This window comes from Mycetomoellerius zeteki, unplaced genomic scaffold (assembly GCF_001594055.1).
Source record: "Mycetomoellerius zeteki isolate Tzet28-1 unplaced genomic scaffold, Tzet1.0 scaffold28, whole genome shotgun sequence".
Classification (NCBI taxonomy): domain Eukaryota; kingdom Metazoa; phylum Arthropoda; class Insecta; order Hymenoptera; family Formicidae; genus Mycetomoellerius; species Mycetomoellerius zeteki.
The window spans coordinates 677189-698103 of NW_017257260.1; the positions used below are offsets into that span (position 1 = coordinate 677189).

Consider the following 20915-nt stretch of genomic DNA (forward strand, 5'->3'; position numbering starts at 1 on the left):
AATTGTTTTATTTGTACAGTTAGTGCAACATACAAACCACATAGTAATCGATTTTGCATAATAATTACTTATAAGATACATTCTTTTATCGCAGAAGAATTTACAAATGAGACGTTACGGTGAATTATCGCCGAAATGGTAATGTAATGTTTCCACGACGTAATGGCCAAATGTTTACCCGGCAGAATGTACATTTATATAACAAACATCTTAACATTGATATAAATGTATTATATATTCTCTCATTTTAGTGAAAGATGATCAATAAAAGAAAGTATGATTTTGGAGTAATTTTGCAACAAGGTTATGTCACTACATTGTACCTATTTGTGACATATAAAACACGAAAAGAAAAAAAAATTATATAAGCATTCGCAACATAAACTTACCACAGCTGACTTTTATATCCATTTCTTTTCTTTGGCAAGCTTCGAGCCACTGTTTCTTTAGTTCAGGCTTTTTAAGAAAATAATACAACGATACGTTGTAATTTTCTTTGTTATTACTACGACCGGTTCGGCTCTTACAGTTTTTTATGCAACTCACTGGCATTTTTTCACACTGATATTTAATATAAATAACACTTAATAACCGATAATCAACCGATAATAAATGACAATTCCATGCATTCACTGTACTATCATAGCGAAACTCTGTAAGCAGCCATATTGAAGATTTCGCAAAAAAGCTCAAAGTCTAATTGGTTGACTGCCCCCACTACTTATAATCTACTGCATATCCATCGGAATGGTTCACCTTTCTACTTACACCATGGTCAAGATTTTCATTCTATTTTTTTTTAATTTTTTAAAATATTAAATCTATTATTTATTATGTTAGTAAATTTTTAATCTGCTGATGAGTTACATAAATCATGTTATTTCATAACGATACTAGAGAATATATTTTTACTTTCACAATTATTTAGGGAATAAGGATTTATAAGAATATTATTTGAATAAAATATAATGTCTTTTAGAATATATAAAGGAATTTATTAATTAAAATCGTTTTTATTTTCCAGTTTTTTTCTCACTCTTGTACATTCTATAATTCAAAGAGTTTGAAAATTTTTTTACAATAAACATACCATTTTTTTGAGGAATGTTACTATGAATTTTTTGAATCTCAGGTACATCAGGCTTTGCTCTTTCAAATCGAGTCGGAAGATATTCCTTTGCTAAGTTATATTCTTTCGTTAATGAGAACTTTACGATATTTGGCAAGTTCATTGGATCTGACGCCCATTCGAACAGTTCATGTGAAGTAGTTATCTGGTGATCAGATGGGCGTTGAAGGTTTGCACAAACAGCCATTCTTTTCACCGTACTACCTAGGTTGTGTTCGAAAAAAACATCACTCGGGTGTCCCCGGTGTATCATCTTATCCTCGTTTAACATTGAGTGAATAATAAGGATAAAATGATACACGAGGGTACTTGGGTGATGTTTCCGAACGCAGTCTCCTATTCCGTTACATGGACCCTTGCCATGCGCCGTGGAAAAAAAATGCCATTCAGCTGGTACTCCAAAATTTTCTCATGATAATAGATATTTGCAAAATTCTTAAAATTTTTTAATTGTTAGGGACCACCATCAGAAAAATAGTACATATTTTAACGGGATCATTCGAAATAGTCCTTAGAAATTCATTGATAATTTTGGAAAACACATACAGCAATAGCGTCGTGAGTGGAGCAATCAGAAATAATTACCAAACTTTGATAACTTAAATAATTCATATTTTTTTGCTTCATCAAGAGTATTTATAATTTTCTTTCTGGCAATAGCTTTCTTCAAAAATATATTATAGTTTTTGCATTTTTCATTCCTCTCACTTGAAATAGACGTCTCTATATTAAAGTCGAGATTAAATTCAATGTTAAGATTTTAAGTATTATTACATATTATTACATGAAAATTATAAGTATGATACGTACCAGTATACCGGTTACGGCTTACAAAACTAGATTACTGCTAGTGATAAATGAATTTATTAGGAAATTGATGAGATTGAATCTCACCATATCTGAATTATATCTGAATTTGGAGATGTCACTTTTCGTATCAAATATTTTATCTTTCTTTTACCATGCTATCTCAATTCGACTTTAGCAGGAAAGACCTAGGTGAATTGAAATATAGGTGAGTTGAAACGACGAATATTTCGAAATCTATAACAGTTGACGATCGAGCAAATATCGATATAATGGCTACGTTTACCACACCGAGAGACCTATACGCGGCTTGACTTATAATGCAACCCAAAATAGGTCTAGGCACCAACCATTTACACCGTAAGTGGCCCGAACACGAATTCTTTGAACACGACCCTTTAAACATTTTTTAAACTTTTTATTTACAAGATATGATATATGTCCATTATCAATGACATGACATATGTCAATTTGAGATTAACAAATGATGGTAGGTCGGGTAGCACGCATTTACACCGAAATTACAGATGGTCTATTTCAGGTTAGGTCACCAAAAACCGAAGCCTGACCTACATCCTGGTCAGATCGTCTTTCAAGTGGCTACGTTTACACCGTGCTTTTAGTCCGCGACCTATACAATAGACATCGTTGTTTATTCTATATATTAAACAAAGACGCCTATTGTATAGGTCGCGGACTAAAAGCACGGTGTAAACGTAGCCAGTGTTTACAGCAAGGGACCTAAATAATTTAGGTCGAATTTGAGGTATAGGCCGCGGCCTAAATTCACGGTGTAAACGTAGCCAATGATTAGTATGTAAGTTCCACAACGATCGCCATGCGTCGCAGCGCGCCGCGACCGCGACCGTTCAACCGGCGCGGCGTTACGCGAATGATTGTTATTTTTAACTATGTTCCAACATTTCGATCGATTTGAAAAAATTATATGTTAAAGTAGAGAATCCCGAAATGTTTTCTTGAAAATATAAAGATGGTCACTAAAATATATCACCAAAAAAAATTCATAAAAGATTCAAAAATTTTTTATCGGTTTTCTATTCATCATAAAAATCACAAAAATTTTGTTACCTCTTCGATGTCTGCAACGTATATTTTTTTCATTAAAATCGGTCTAGTCGTTTTCGAGAAAAACCACTTTTTTAATTTCTCTTTTCCTCTTCAAAACTCCTACAAAACTGCAATTTTAAGGTTAATTTTTGGGGAAGCTTTACATCTCATGGATGCCAACTACTGATACCAATTTGAGCTCAATTGATGCGGGGGCAGATTTCACATGCTTATTCCGCTATACTCTTTAAAATATTAAAAAATTCATATCTAGGAAACTAAAATGGAGATAAAAATCTAAAAAAAATAACTGAGTATATATTTCAATATGAGGAATATATAAAAAGATCAGTAAAAAAAATCGGAAGAGGTCGATGACGAAGGCCATTGATTTTGCGTGGAATGACCCATATATAATTACAACCTAATTTTGATCTTTAATTTTTTAATCAAAATAAAGTCGAATTTTGTAATAGTTTATTTTTTGGATATTTTTAAATAATACAACTTCATTATTATAGTTTTAACAAAAAGAATAGATTTAGTATAAATAAAAATAGATAAAAATTTAGTACAAATACAAAGAATATAAATAATCCAATACTTGTACAAAGAATATAAATGATCTAATACTTACAGTAGATAATTTATATTCTGTTGTTTAAAAGTCGATGCGAAATGTCAGGAAATTCTTAGTATTTGACGAAACAATGGTAAACTTTTTATTTACCGAAATTCCGTATAAATGATAGTTTTTAAATGATTGCTATTTAAAGTTGTTCAATTAGTATATTAGACACGCGAGTTAGGCATAGTGCAAAATGTATTACCTCTATTATATTGTACTCAAATTTTATTTATCTATGAATTTTTCCCAGTAAGCAAGAAATATTTCGAAAAATTCCAACAACATTGCCATTATAGCAATGTTGTAACGTTGCTGCAATGCTGCTGGAATGTTTCAGAAGGTTTTTTTCTTACTGGGTTATCTATATGTGTAAAACTTTTTAATGCACATAATATATACTTATTACTGGACCGAAGAAAGTCCGTTTCTATTTCGAGAACGGCGTTTGATGGATGTTAAATATTTGGACTACTATAATAGGTGATTAATTTATTGGATTATACATTGAACCGAACAGAATAAGAGGAAACACTTATATTAACTTTTTAACAGAAAATTTATCGGACATATTTGAAGATTTATCATTATATGTCCGATATATTAACATGATGAAGTACCACCTCATAATAGTAGGCTTGCGAGACATTACCTCAGCAAAGTTTCCTAATTCTTAAATTGGTAGGTAGTTCTATTATATAGTCGGTGAATGGATTTGAACCTATTAGACTATTTTATATGGGGATGTTTAAGAAGCTTCTCACAAAAACTGGAAACTCTAGAAGATTTGGAAGAACAATTTTGCTATATTAGAATTATTAAGATGAAAGACAACCACGCATTCTATAGTTACTGATTACAAGGTGCATTATAGACATGATTCAAATGAGATGAAGTTGAAATCTTAAACAATAAGAAGGAGAATCTATAAAGGCCAATTTCGGCCCTATCTAAATTTTGTCCAAATTCATGAAAATTTATTCTTTGAGGTCAATTATATTCAATTTAAGTAATTTTAGCTTAAACGGAGCGGAGATGTTGTCATATTTATACGAAAATTAATATTTTAAATACCGTATATTTTATTGACAAACCTAAAAAATCATGGTAGTCGTGTTGGAAAACGATCTGAATCATTCTGGAATGGCAGTTTCCTCAATTCTCTGTACATTTGATGTCGATGCTCTTATACAGGGTGTCGCAAAAAGGTCGGGACACCTGAATATCTCGGAAAATATAAGTTTTACAGAAAAGTGTTTCGGATAAAAGTTATAGGGTAGATATAAAAAGATATATTTACTGATCTTATCAGTTTGACTTTGGATGGCATCGCCAAGGTAAGGACAAAGTCACATCGATTTTTTTTAATGGAACACCTTACTTTTGATTCCAGAATATAATAACTGGTATCATGGATTCTCCAAAACGCTATAAGAATACTTTTTGAATTATGATGCTGGAAAGTTACAATACCGCCGGCATTAACATTACGCAAGGTGTCCGACCTTTAACTAAAATCTCTTGAATGTTGTCCAGGATCATATCTTGGATAACATTTATTAAGATCAACGCCATTGGAGATTATTCCTCTTATTTTCATTTTTACACTAAAAATTCATTTTTACGTAAAAATGAAAATAAGAAGTATAATCTCTAATAGCCTTGATCTTGACAAATGTTATCCAGGACATGATTCTGAACAACATTCAAGCAATTTTAACTGTCGGTCGGACATCTTGTGTAATGCTAAGGCCGGCGGTACTGTAACTTTCAAGCCTTATAACTTAAAAAGTATTTAAGAGGAAGTTCTACTCTAGAGGTTCGAAATTTATGTAGGTATCTTTTACCAATTTTTTTTATAAGGAAAGGAAGGAGATATCAAAATAATGTTTTGGTATTATGTTTTATATATTTAAGCGTACAAATAATTTTTTTTAGGAATATAAAAAATGGCGGCTGTAGCATAGGGATGCATCAGAGCGTGCAGTGCGTACTTGGCCAATTGGCGGGAAATCTTGGCTGTAGATAGTTTATCTGAGACAAAAAATCAATGGAATTATTAAAACATATTAAATTTGTGAGGCTATGAACCTCATTTCATTTGAAAAATTTGAAAATTTACAGAATGGCAGCCATTTGAAATTAAGTGTCAATTTTTACGAACTTTTTTTCATTTTCAACCTGTTTAAAAAAATAGATATTTTGGAAAATTTATGACATTTTTAGATTCATGGCCGCATGAAAATTGTCTATTTTACGTGGGAAAAAATTTTAAGTTAATCGGATGATTGGATGAAGCTGTACATTTCCCGCCAGTTTGAAAAACATGAATTCGAGAAAAGTGCGAAAAAATAAAATTTTACTTTATGATAATGATTTTAGTCAACTACAATATTTTGCAACTTACATTTAATCAGCGATTCCTGGCCCATAAGTTAATTTCTTCTCTTGTTTGAAGAACAAATTTTGCTGCATTTGAGCCCTTCTTTCGATTCTTGCTTGTTTTGCGCATAATATCGTTGAGTTCACTTGATTTTCGACCGGTGCAAAATCCGGTTCAACAAGTCATAAATTGCTTTAACATTTTGAATATTGCACAATCCTTTTACAGCCATATTCTATACACTTTAAAGATACCAAAAAAATGTAAAAAAATGGATTTTTTTGACCCTTCGAAGTAGAACCTCCCCTTAATGAAAAATAACTTTGTAATACAGTGTTTTGAAAAGCTCTTGACACCAGCTATTAAATTCTGGCATCAAAAATAGAGTGTTCCATTTAAAAAAGTCGATTCGACCTTGATCTGACCTAGGCGACGCCACCCAATGTCAAGCTGATAAGATCTGTAAATGGATCTTTTTATACCTTACAACTTTTGTCTGAAACATTTCTTTGAAAACGTCATTTTCTCGAGTAAATTCAGGGTCCCGACCTTTTTTGAACGCCCTATATGATTTTGCAGTGCATGCTCCGCTCCTAAGTCACGCGCAACTTAATACGCTATTTGGGCAATTTTAAATAGTTTTTAATTATTTCATTTAAACGGAATTTTGCAAACAAGAAGTTACTTTATTTGGTACCAAGAATCTCTTAATACTCTGCATAAGATTATTTTGGAATACTCTCAGTGTTATATTATTTTGTATTAGCCTTTGCCTACTATCAAATCATGTTATGTAAAATATATTCTATGTTAGCATACGAGTTCAAAATTTTAAATAAAAGTACGCAAATAGTTACAGAGTGGTAGTTCAGGATTAGTACCATGTGCTCAATCATTAAATGTTGCTGTCAGTACTGCGACTGGAGACGGGAGTAATAACAACAGTGGTAATAATAGTGGAAATAGTGATAGAAGAAGACGAAGTGGCCTTAGCACTGTTATGCAGCGACCAGGTATGATGTAGTTAAAAATTAAATAACGTGTTGAGTTTTTTCTTTCCGACAATTATATAATAATTACCGTATGGCTTGTATTCTTTAATATTTATACGTTGTTAGCACAAAATTAGCACTATGTTCCAAGCTGTGCCTCTTCTGTTATTCATTGTTTCTGTTATCTATTCTTCTTTATGAATGCTTTTATTGCATATCAGAATTGCTCAGAAAGTATGTGATAGCACATTGAAACAGTAGATAATAATATAGGTATTCTGAATGATGATTTATGATTGATGATATTACTTAGATAACACGCAACGTCTATTGAACGTCTATGAACGTTTTATGAATATTTGTATATTTTTAGGGTAAATATGTAGTTTAGGAGGCCCCTCCCCCAATGACCTTGATCTTGACATATGTTGTCAAGGTCATGATCCTGAGTAACCTTGAGAAAGTTTCAATCGTCGGATGTTACTTATTAAAAAGTTATAAATAAAAGTTTAAGAAATGATATCTCCTTTCTATTATTTGAAACAGAAATTTTCTGCTTTAAAGGATATTTTACGACTTTTCACGCGAAACGATTCCCACCCCACCTCTCCCTTGCTTGGGGGCACGCGATTTCCACACGAAGCGACTTCCACAAAAACTTTCTCATGATCACTAAGGTCATGACCTTGACAACACGTCAAGGTCAAAGTTATTGGGGAGGCTCCCCTAAACTACATATTTAGCATTTTTAGAATATTTTATGAACGTCTGACAAATTCTGTGCTATATTGATAATTATAATTAGAAGTGGTAATAACACAATAGCTTTGTAATTCTTATTTAAATATACGATAAGATTATTACAAAAAATTATGAAAAAGATATTGTGTCATTTTGTATTTCATAATATATAAAAAAATAATATAATGTAAGTAAAAGAGATTTACAATTGAAACAATATTATATACAATTTTATATTACTTAAAACTGTGCTCCTTGTATTGTTTTGAACATATTTATTTATAGAAGACAGAAGTATGAAGTAAAGATGTGAAAAAATTATGCGCGAATTAAGAAAATATAAAATTAAATATAAACATATACAAAATTCAATTCTTTTACTTTTTTTATTATTTGATATATAACAAAGTATGATTTCTTAAAAAATTTAAAAACAATATACGCTAAATACATAAAAAGAATATCTAATATTACTAGAGATAAAAAAACTGGTTATTTTTTACTTTAGAGTAAAGTAAAAAACAGGTTTCTGAATAATACAATGATATCGCATTATTTGTTCATTTCCACAGGAATTTACTTCTTTTAGAAGTAAAGAAATCGCTCCTTCCTATCATTGCTCGAGCTCCATCCATAACAATATCGGCAAGCTTGTCCAATTTAAGATTAAATTCTTTTAAAGTCGATATGATTGCATTATTATTATGCGAAAATATCGTTAACTTTAACAATATTAAATTAATAAGACCGTTATATGAATAAATCAAATATAATAATAAAATAAATCAAATAAATAAGTAAGAACATCGCCAATTACCTTTAGTCCCTTTCATTAGAAACGTAACAGCCATTTCTTTCGTAACGGTGAAGTCTTTATCAACGTCTCTTATAAAAATAATTAACTGTATAGTATTAGTAAATCATCATCAATCAATAAATCATTGTTTCATCAAAAGCTATCGAGTAATAAATAAATTCAGAAGCTTTTGCTTTAAGAGTATTTTCGTTATTATCTGCTAACTCTTTAATTCTTCTTGTCACAGTATCTCATGATAAACTCACTTTTCAAAATAATTTTTTCTGATTAGGACATAAAATTTCAGTTGTTGTTTCTATACATTCTTTTATAAATTCTTCATCTACTAAAGGTTTTGATTTCTTTGTAATTTTTTCCGATATTGTATAACTAATTTTAACAATAAAATCATTTTTATTAGTTAGTTTTGTGAAACTAGAATGTTGAGTAAATAATTTTTTCTTTAGATCTGAAATTTGTTCAGAACTAAAGAAACTATTCCTTTGATTTCCTCCATTTCAGAAGCATGTTTTATTTCGTAATATCTTCTTATATTGTACTCTTTTACGACAGAAATAGATTTATTACAAATCAAGCAAATTGATTTATTTAACTTCAACAAAAAAGAATAAGTCTGTCCACTTATCTTGAAATACTCGTTTCTCATCATGAGAGAGAATCTTTCGTTTCTTACTGAAACTTGCAACCATCCTGAGATCTAATTTTTTCAAAATTTCTTGCCAAGTTATAAATCTATTATGTTTATGTTCAGTGAATAGCACACTGCAAAGTATGAACACTATGGGCGAATGTTCGCGTCTAATCAGACACTGCGAGCGAGTTTATGCGTGCAGCGCATTTGTCCGTTAAAACAATTGAGAAATAATGCATGCCTTTCTTGAATATTCTTCGAGACTACGTTCGGAAACTCATTCGAGTATTATTTTGATTAATATTCGGTGAACAAGCATAAAATGATACACAGAGATACTTGGGCAGTGTTTTTAAATGTAGCCAGAGTTTTAAAATAAATGCTTGAAATCTACTCAATAAGGCTTGTGTGTAATATTTAGAAAAATGAATCAACACCAAAATAAATAAACATTGTATTATTTTCAAAATGACCAAGGCTTGCAAATCGCATAATGTTATTATTTTGATAATTTAGATAAAATAAAAATATAATTTTTTTTATTTTCGCGACTGTGAGCAGGCGGGCCGCAAAAAATGCATTAGCTATATTTCTGAAGCCATGCTCAATGTAAAACTTTTTTATGATTAATGTCTCATCATAAGCTATCATTTGGCATAAAATTCGATTCCAAAATCGAAGATCGAAAAACAAGCATTTTTTACGTCGTTCTTTGGCCGCCATATTGGATTCATCATTGTGAATTTCACAATTATGACTGCGGATTTGTATTCAGCGACCCTAAAAATTTTAATCTACGGAAAAAAAAATTTTTATCTTTACTGTGTTTCGGTAATTGAAATTTTTTTCAAAAAATTTTAACAATAGCCCATTAAGGATCCCGCCATGATAGCCACTTTAAAGATAAAAAAATCACCGCGTGACATTCGATTCTACATACAAAAAGCTAAAATTTGAGTTTTCATAAGTCTAAAAAGGATCAAATCATTTATGGTTAGAGCTATTTGCATTTTGAGGTAGATTAATCCTAATATTTTTATGAAAACTATTACTTTTTATAATAATAGAAACGTAATAAATACGGATAAAGGATAAAGTACTGTATTTATAGGTCATTTGAGAGTAAAAGAATTAGATGTTGTAATTAATAATAAATTCTTTGAGTAAATTGCAATTGCTTCTTCTTTCAACAAAAAATAGAACTATTATCTAATAGTTCCTGAATCATCAACTAATAGTAAATAACTAATAATAAATTATAGCAAATAACTTTTTTCAATCTAAACTTTAAAAAGAAAAGTTAATGATAAAAATTATATTTTTTATGTCAAGTGTAAACTTATAAAAATATAACTTAAAGATTATTTAGAAAAATATATAATGATAAACTCTAAGATACTATTATGTGTGTGTGAAAAATTATGCTTTAAAAAAATTGATCAAAATTGAAAGAAAAATTTAATTTAATTTATTTAATTAAAAAATTTAATTTAATTTGGCTAAAAATTTACTCTTATTTCAATATAATGAGAGTATTTGATATGATATAAAACACTGAACTCTTTAAAATTATATTGGTTTTCAGCTTATGCACAAAAAGCAATTTAATATGCATAATATAAGCAATTATATAATATATATAATATAAACAATTTAATATATATAATATAAAAGGAACACGCACGCGCACGCACTCGCACACACATGCATACATATTATAGTGATTTGATTAAGCTTCGTATTTTTATATTGTCCTTATTATATTTTAAACCTTATTTTTTAGCATTTGCACATTATTTATATTTTATTGAATTTTATTTTTGATTTTGCATGTTTTTTTGTGTCCGCTGCACTTCCGTGCTCTCCTTGGTTGGTAATATGCATGTAGTTATAAATCCGGAATTGGTAATGGAAGTAGAAGCTAGGATGAATAGAGCTTACCTACCATCGCGACTGTTACCAACTCACCTTAGAGGATCAACACTTCCACACCACAGGAAATCTTCATTATATCATACTAGCACTGGTAATGGAGATTTTTGCACTATTGTAATTTATGAATTTTTTCTATACAGTTGCAAAATATAATTAAGGTTAAATATTTGTAATCTTAATATTATTAAAGTTTACCATGTACAATAATTTAGAGAGCTTTTTAATTTATATATACAGGGTGTATATTTCCGCATCACTCATCATAAGCAGGTAGAGCGGACCGAACTGAGTCGAAAAGTTTTCTACGGTGGGCCGTACATTCGGCAGCAGTAGGCCGAGTGGACGCGCTTATTCGGCTATCTTTAAACATTAATATCTCGTTAATTATTGCGCAAACTGCAAAATGGTAGAAAACTTCGACTCAGTTCGGTCCGCTCTACGTGCTCATGATGGGTGATGCGGAAATTTACAGATACCCTGTGTATATACAATATATATACACACATATATGTTACGAGCAAAGTCTACAAGTGGGCAATGTCGACATTGTCCGAGTTGCCTACTGTACAATGTCAGCATTGCCCACTTGCGGACTTTGCCTGTAACATATATAGATATATATATATATTATATTTGATTAAAAGCACAATCGGAAAATATACATTCAATGTATAATTTTGTACAATGCTAAGCTTCAAAAAATGTTTTAATATAATCCTAGATTGACAATGTTATTTCAATAAAAATTTTTAAAGAAAATATATACTTTAAATCAATGATTTTCCAAAAATTGGCCATTGCTTATATTTAATGAAGAAATAATAATAAGATAATTATTTACAAAAAATAATTTTTTAGTAATTTTGATCTTGAAATGTATACGGAGTGTCCAGTAAAAACCGTAATGTTTAAGAGTAGATTTCTAAGATTATTTTGAGACGAAAATTCTAATCAGAATGTCGAGGAAACTATCAGAAAAGGATCTATAATAGTTTTTAAATTATAAACATTTAAAGTTAGCAAATTGTATCGTTTAAAATTCGCGCGTTCAGATGTGATAGGTAAATGCTAACGCAAAATGCCAACACACTTAAACGCGCAAGTTTTAAGCGATATGATTTACTAATGTTGGCTTCACGTTTGGTACATGGATGGCATAGGCAACTTTTTTTCCGCTTCCAGTAGTATATGTCTAAAGAGATTATAAGAATCTCTTCACGAAATCTGGCATATACCATCGAAAGATATTTGCTTGATTTAATGTTTCATTTCCATAAGCTTTTTACATCATTTCGAACCTTGTTTAATAAATCGGCTTTAAAACAAAATTCTATAGCGATACATTGCTCTTTTTTAAATTTATAACGTATTAAATCAATAAGCTACGCAAAACATTAGGTGCATCCAGAAGCACGACCGCTCACTGAGCGTTCAATGAGCTCTTGTACCTGTTTGGTCTATATTTTTAGCTCTAATAGAATATGCCAATAAGATGCAAAAGCTCAATGAGCAGTTATGCTTCTGGATGCACCCAATATGCGATTAGCTATTCGTAGATTATTTAAATTTTACATATAAGCTAAGAATTACGGATATTGTTCGGGCAATAATTTATAGATGGCACTGATATTACCATAAAAAAATCAATTTCAAAATAATATGCAATATATTTCATTAAAACCAAAAGAAATTTTTGCAATAGGTGCCAACTTTTTTCTGATCTCAAAGAAATAAAAATAACTTTCAATTTATAAGTGTGAGAGAGGTATTTCATAGAACTTAAAAAAATATTTTCTTATTAAGTGTTCTTATGCGAGTTAGGTGAATAATTTTTAATTTACACACACGCACACGTACACGAACACATTTGTATTAGTTGGAGAAAATGTTTCTAATATGTATATTAATTTTAGTAAGTAATAGGGATTCGTATAAGGAACCAAGCAGCCATGTTGCTACTGAAAGATACTCACCTGTTCGTCGAGCATCGGAAGGATCGGGTGCACCTGGACCAGGCATCCAAGCACTTCAGCAAGAATATCAACAGTTACAAAGATTAGCATCACCTTCACACAGTCCTGCGAGTATTCCTGGTTCTCCTGTTCACGAAAGAGGTGTAGCAGCAATTACGCAAGGTATTAATTTTTTTCATAGAACATTTTGCTAATTTAATATGTAATGCACATTATTATAATTTTTTAATATAAATAAGCAAATGAAACTATATTTAGTCAAGGTGGGTCTTGGTGCCTAATAATATTCTCGTGTAAATTTTACAATTTCCAGTTCATGCAAAATGCGCACCGATTGCATTGCTGACAATTTAAATTTTCTTTTATACCATAAATTGGATAAAGTAATTTTTATAAATTTTTATCACGCTGGAAACACACGCACACGAATCCACACAAACAAAATTGCTTTATCACGTCACATTTTTGAAAAAATTGAACTTAAAAGTGCTGAAATTGACATTTTTTGGTATCTTTTGAGGTATAAATATTTGAAAAATGTGACGAGATAGAGCAATTTTATTTGTTAATTTGTTTTCAGCGACAATAATTTAAATCACCTATTATATTAGCGATTTTATGCATAAGTTATAATTAATTATAGTTATAATTAAAAGAAAAAAACTTATTCTAAATCCGTTGATAATATTCCTCTTTGAGAACTCCGAGGTAGAGATTTATAAACGGCGCAGTATTGGCTTGAAATTTCAATACTGGATTCCTATATTGTTTCAATATAAGCATAGTATCTACTATTTCAACCCAAGTATAGCTCTAATTTTCCTTCAAAAATTATTACATAAAAATTATTATATCACAAAATTTACTTTGTGATACTCAAGTGATGTGTGTGTATATATATACAGGGTGTTTCCAAATTAAATGGCAAAACTTCGGGAGCGTGTAGAGGAGTAAAAAACTAAGAAAAAAAGTCCTATAGACATATGCTCCTTTTTGCTTTGTTTCGCAGGAAATCACGAAAAAAGAAAAAAATATATTTAATTTATTATTTTAATTATTTTATTTATAAACTTTTTAATGAAGATTTTGTTCGAAATGTGCACCTCTTGCAGCAATACAAGCATTGCATCTGTCAAACACGGCTCTTGTAGCAGCCAGGCACTGTTCTTGCGATATTCTGTTCGCTGCAGCTACGATACGATTTCTCAAATGTTGCTCTGATTGAATAGGCGAAGAATAAACTTCTTGCTTCAGAGTACCCCATGCACAGAAATCTAATGGCGTTAAGTCGGGCGAACGAGTTGCCCAATGTACTGCTCCTCCACGTCCAATCCATCGTTGTGGGAATTTTAATTTTTTTTCGATTTCTCTGAAACGGAGCAAAAACGAGCATATGTCTATAGGACTTTTTTTCTTAGTTTTTTACTCCTCTACACGCTCCCGAAGTTTTGCGATTTAATTTGGAAACACCCTGTATATAATTCTTATAAAAGGTTTGATGTTAATAACTCTGGCGCAAAGTTAAATTCCATTTTATCAACCTAAGTGATATGTATATTATGCATGTAAAAGATTTGATATCAACACTTGACGCCAAGTTAAATCCCATATCAAATTAAATAAAGAATATAATCCAATTGGTACTGTTTTAATTTTTATGCGATAAAATCTAAATATGTATATTTGTATTGCTATTGAAGAATCTTTCTATTCCACTCTATTTAAATAAAAATTTTTCATCCAGTTGTAATAATAATTTTCTTTGGAAAAGTAATTCCGCTTAAATTCACGAACCACTTTTCTTGTAATTTTTTAATATCTGATTCTGAGGTAAACAAATTAGTATGAAAACAAGAAGGCTAATATGCCGAATAGGGGAGACAGCTCCGATGATCTTGACCTTGACATATATTGTCAAGGTCATGACCCTGAGTGACCTCCACCAGGTTTTAGCCATTGCTCGTCATTCATTAAAAAGTCATTAACAAAAAAGTTTGAAAAATGCTGTCTCTTTTCTACTATATAAAACAGAAATTTTCTGCTTTAAAGTATATTTTATAACTTTCCACACGAAGCGACTCACCCCCCTGCTTAGGGACGTACGACTTCCACGCGAAACAACTCCCACCTCATCTCCCCCCGTGCCAAGGGCCATCCGAGTTTCCACGTGAAGCAATTTGGCGAGATGGGATGGAATTATTCGCTTTGCATGGAAAATCGTGTACCCCTTGGCACGGGGAGGGGGGTGAGAATCGCTTCGCGTGGAAAGTTGAATATTAACTATCGAAGGAAAAGGGTTCGTTACGTCGCTGCCATGTAGGGACTCGAAAGATAGACGATGCGGCGCGACGCGTGAATGCGAGTGGGATTGGGATAGTGGCAGATTGTTTATCGGAGTGGATTGATCAATTCCTGAAGCTTTAAGTCTTACCACATCTATTGTGTTGAGGGGGGGATATCATGTACACTCCATATAACAAATACGAGAAGGATTTTTTGAGAAAAAAAATTCAAATTTAATATATTATAATAATTCTTTCCGTTTATCTATAATAGGTCTCAGTGGTTTAACTACGACATCAGTGCAGGGTAGTATCGTACACGGTACGCCGGCACAACCACCGGCCACACCTTTAGATTTGAGTCCACTTAGGCATCATAGATCACCTGCGACTACTCCTGTGAGTTACTCTCCCAGCAATAGCCCAGCATTGGATATGATACAAGAAGAACATCCTGTAGAAATATCAAGGGTATGTAACATTCTTTGTTATATTTTTTGAAAAGTTGGTGGTTGCAAAATACATAATGTTTTATATAAAAATTCTCATATAAAATATTGATATTGATCTGTGCTTTGTGAATTTTTGTTTACAGAATTGGATATGTATATAGATTTACATTGAAATATTTAAGCACTAAGATCTGCTTTGACTGAAAATAGAATTATTTCTCTTAACTGATTTTAATATAAAACATAAAATCTCATAAACCATTCACAGTTTGGTAATCTTACCTTAATACAGTGATCGGATTTAATTGCAACTTGGCCTAATTTTCATATTGATGCCCTCTGACAGTTGCAAAAAACCCACGCAGCACACTTTATTCAAGGGATGTCCTAGAGATATCATTTTGAGATTTCGCATTAATCTCACATCGGGGATAGTCTCGGACATCTGGTGGGCATCCAGCAGATACACTAATGTCCGCCTCAATGTTATCCTACGGATATTTTAGACGAAGTCCAGAGGATATCCAAGAACTCCAGAAATATTGTAAGATATATAATGCTTTGAGATGTGATATATACATCCTGAATAATTATTATTGTGTATTATACTATTAGACGCATGATTCACGCGAATGTACATTCATATAGAAGTATAAATATTTGAAGACATGGTAGTGGCTCGGCGCTGAGACAAGCGCAACGACATTGTAGGGGGAGACCAGCCGTATTGAAGATTCCTTTATTACGCAAGCCGACGAGTTGCGAGGGACCGATATTATCGAATCTCAATAACGGCTAAATCGATCAAATTTGATATATACTCAATGAGTATAGGAAACGCGGAGGAATTGAACGAGTGTATATGTATTTCATATGCATGTATATACACACACGCGAAAAATATTATCGGTGATTATTCATTGATAAAAAATATATATACCAATCAATGCGTTTTTTGTGAAACGAATAAATCTAGCAGAAAAAAATTTCGCTCGGTTACATTAAAGAAGTTATTAAATGTTTAAGATTAGTACGTGTAAGAAAATCTGTCATATCAAGGAGCCGAGCTCGTCCCTCGCTTGCCATATCAATATAATTTCTAATTAAGAAAAAACACTGAAGAGTTAAATATTAAATTGCATTGTAATGAAAAAGAATGAAAGTTTATTATTAACATACGGTATGACTTCTCTTTTGATGCATAATATCTTACCTTATGTAAGGTCTATAACTAAGATTCTTCAGTGAAATTTCCTTGATTGCTTCATGATTTTATTGATAAAATTAGGCTTATTCGACGTGTTTTTACATGAAACAAGCGAATCTGATAAAAAAAACTACCGCTTTGTGCTGCGAGCCGAGATATTAATCGTTAAAGTTTACAATTCAAGTTAGGAAATCTGTCACAGCCACACAATACTGCGATGAGAGAATGTGCTGCGGTCACATTGGCTGCGTTCAGCATAGAAAGTAACTTTGCAACTGTTGTATTTTTCAGTATGATTAGTTTATACATGTAGATCCATAAGGAACCAAAAGCAATCGTATTGAAAAATTTAACAGTTGCAAAGCTGCTTTCTCTGCTGAACGTAGCCATCTTCATACTCTACGCTGACATACGTATGCGTTTTAGGTACATGTCATTGTGATAGGAAGGATATAGCGGAATAAACATGTGAAATCTGCTCCCACATCAATTGAGCTCAAATTGGTGTCAGTAAGTTGGCACCTATGAGATGTAAAACTTCTTCAAAAATTAACCTTGAAATTGCATTTTTGTGGGAGTTATGGAGGGGAAAAATAAAATAAAAAAGTAGTTTTTTTCGAAAACGGTCGGACCGATTTTAATGAAAAAAAAAAATATATATATATACATTGTAGACAAAAAAAAGGGGTAACTTCAACAAAATTTTTTGTGATTTTTGTGATGAATAGGAAACTGGTAAAAAAATTTTTGAATTTTTTATGATGATATATTTTAGTGACCATCTTTATATTTTTACGACATTTCGGGATTCTCTACTTTAATATATAATTTTTTCAAATCAATCAAAGTGATGAAACATAGTTAAAAATAATCATTCGCGTAACGCTGCGCTACGTCGCGCCGGTTGGATGGTTACGATCGCAGCGCGCTGCAGCGCATGGCGGTGGAACTTACATACTATATCGATATTTGCCCGATTGTCAACTGTTACAGGTTTCTAGATATTCATTGGCTACGTTTACACCATACGACTGATAGCGGCCTGACCTATATCGTGACCTAAAGTAGGTCTAGTCACCAACCGTTTACACCGAAAGGGACTTAAAAATTGATTAGGTCATATTTAGTCCACGCTGGTCCGAATTAGAGCCATCTATCGTATTTTGTACAAATTATTTCCATATTACAGCATTGTACTCGCGAGTGCATTAGTTGAGGAGATTAAATAAGAGTGTTTGTTAATGACATTCGAAGTGTCACATTTCAAAAAATACATTATATTTTTTCAAAAATTTATTTTATTTAAAAAAAGAAGAAATATTCTTTGTTTGAAAATTATGCGAAAAACTTGGATTCGACAATTGCGCAGGAGGCAGAAAGTAATGTTAATGGAATATGTGAGGATGTTTCCTATCATTTTGGAAATGTATTTTAATATGATACACGTTGAAAAAAGCATATGGATGAAGCAATGGCTACGTTTACACCGTGCGCTTAGTCCGCGACCTATACAATAGGTGTCTTTGTTTAATATATAGGATAAACAAAGACATCTATTGTATAGGCCGCGGTCTAAATGCACGGTGTAAACGTAGCCAATCAAAGCTTTTAGATCGGGTCAGTCGTGTGTTTACATCGAGAAGCAATTCTGTAAAGAACTTTTTGCGAAAAATATTACCTCAGCCAGGATTCGACCTGGGATCTTTTTGAAGAAAATTATTGGCAGAAAGAAAATTACAAATACTCTTGACATAATTAATTTTTTTTTTGCCTCATCAAGAGTATTTATAATTTTCTTTCTGCCAACAGCTTTCTTCAAAAATATGTTACAGTTTTTGTATTTGTAATTCCTCTCACTGGAAATATACATCTCTATATTAAAGCCGAGATTAAATTCAATGTTAAGATTTTAATTATTACATATTATTATTACATATTATTACATGAAAATTGTAAGTATGATAGGTACCAGTATACTGATTACGGCTTACAAAACTGGATTACTGTTACTGATAAATGAATTATTAGGAAATTGATAAAATTAAATATATCCCACTATATCTGAATTATATCTGAATTTGGACATTACTTTTCGTATCAAATATTTCACCTTTCTTTTACCATGCTATTTCAATTCGACTTTAGCAGGAAAGATCTAGGTAAATTGAAATAGAGGTGAGTTGAAGCAACGACAAATATTTCGAAACCTATAACAATTGACGATATAATGGTTAGTATGGATATGTTCCGATATACATTGCCAGTACTGGCAGTACTAAAAAATTGTTCCGCTATTACTACGCAGCGCACTGCGACAGCGTCTATTCCTTCAATGACGTCATGAATTTATAACGATGCACCCCCCAATGCACCGTCACGAGTCCCGTCATCGTCGCTACTGGCCCGCCACCGGTGCGCGAAACATGTCGAGACATAATCGCGGGTGACAGCCGTTCCGACGAAGACCTCCGAATATCGCTGAATTACGTTTTTCCCGCTCGTATTGATAATCGGCGGGAATTGGAACAATACGAGCGGGAGCAACAATCCGGGTATAAAAGCTGCGATTTTATCACGCGGCTCTCTTTTTTTTCGTTCCGCTCCTGCTCCGATCCAATAGCGAAAAAAAGGTGAGCGTACTCTGTCACCGTTGAGAGTTCTCGACTGACCGATCTTCTGCATCAGACCGTTGCATCGACGGAAACTTTTCAGGATAGAGAGTACTCTACCCTGCCGAGCGTACTCGGCCGCCGACCGGCTGCACTCCTTGCACCACTGCACCAATGGGACCTCTTCGGGGCCAGAGCGTGCTCTGTCCCCCCGAGCGTTCTCCGCCATCGGCCAGTGCTACCTTGCAGCTCCTGCTGCACCAGACGCCAGAGGATATCATCCCCGTCGAGCGTTCTCGACCGCTGGTTGTTGCAGGCGCATTCTGCTTCGGTCTCGACACAGCATAGGAGTAGAGATTTCTTTGCCTTTACCGAGCATTCTCAGCCGTCGGGCACCGCCTTTTCCCGCACTGCAACTCTTCTCGCCGCATACGGGAAGAATTTCGGGATATACCGCGCCGCGATCGCGTTCGCGAATTGGCATATACCCGTGTATCGCGAAATGCTGAGACACAGCGCTCAGTTGTCCGCCGCCTCGCGTCCCTCGCGTCTCTCGCCACAGCATCGCGGAAAAAACACGTCTACGACGCGTCTCGTTCGCGATACACATGTACACGCACACATACATCGTCAGCATTGTAACAGTGCACACGACACGCACACACACACTTACATCAGCGAATTATAAGCTGACGACGTCGGCCAGCGACCGCGTTACACTACATTGTATTATTTTAGATTCACAATAAATTTATCATTACTGTTACTTTTTTCACAATCACGCCTCATTTTATTGCATCCTCTCTCCGCCACGAACCTCTTTCGCGTTCCGACCGACCGCAAAAACCCGACGAGCTAATCCGTGCGACGAAAGTTAGGTTGTTACAAATGGTAGCCATATTGCTACTGCGACTACTGCGGCTTTCGAGATGAGGCAGTTATAGTGCAATATAGCTTAAAGAAGCACAACGCGTGGAAATATTCCATTTAGAAAATAAAAATATATATATATATATTTGTATATGTGTATAAAGTTATACGCATAAGGCTAACACGCACAAAACGTGAACACAAGTTCACGCTTTTAATAATTTGATTTTCTTCGAATGGTTGTTCCATATAGCTTTTCACTGCTTTTATTATATGACTCTACTTTATATTTGACTACATTTATTTTTCTCATTAACTAAGATCTCAATGATCATAGGAAGATACTTTACAACAGTGCTCGGCACTAGATGCACATTTCGGGCTGATTCCGGAG

At 32.8% G+C, this 20915-nt stretch overlaps 1 protein-coding gene across 3 annotated transcripts in view; it reads left to right on the plus strand.

Annotated features, from left to right (window-relative positions):
* LOC108724198 (serine/threonine-protein kinase SIK3) overlaps positions 1 to 20915 on the plus strand; it is a 75866-nt gene that overhangs the window by 39435 nt on the left and 15516 nt on the right. The window contains exons 9-14 of one of the 3 annotated variants that reach the window (XR_001936684.1): positions 6866 to 7025; positions 11082 to 11219; positions 13042 to 13263; positions 15658 to 15854; positions 16182 to 16379; positions 19755 to 19778. Coding sequence is in view for 1 of the 3 variants with exons in the window: in XM_018450433.1 (XP_018305935.1) it covers positions 6866 to 7025; positions 11082 to 11219; positions 13042 to 13263; positions 15658 to 15854 (717 nt within the window). In the remaining 2 variants the exon portion in view is untranslated. Of the gene's footprint in view, positions 1 to 6865; positions 7026 to 11081; positions 11220 to 13041; positions 13264 to 15657; positions 15855 to 16181; positions 16380 to 19754; positions 19779 to 20915 lie in introns of those variants that run through there. The other 2 variants (XR_001936683.1, XM_018450433.1) reach the window with 2 other exon arrangements.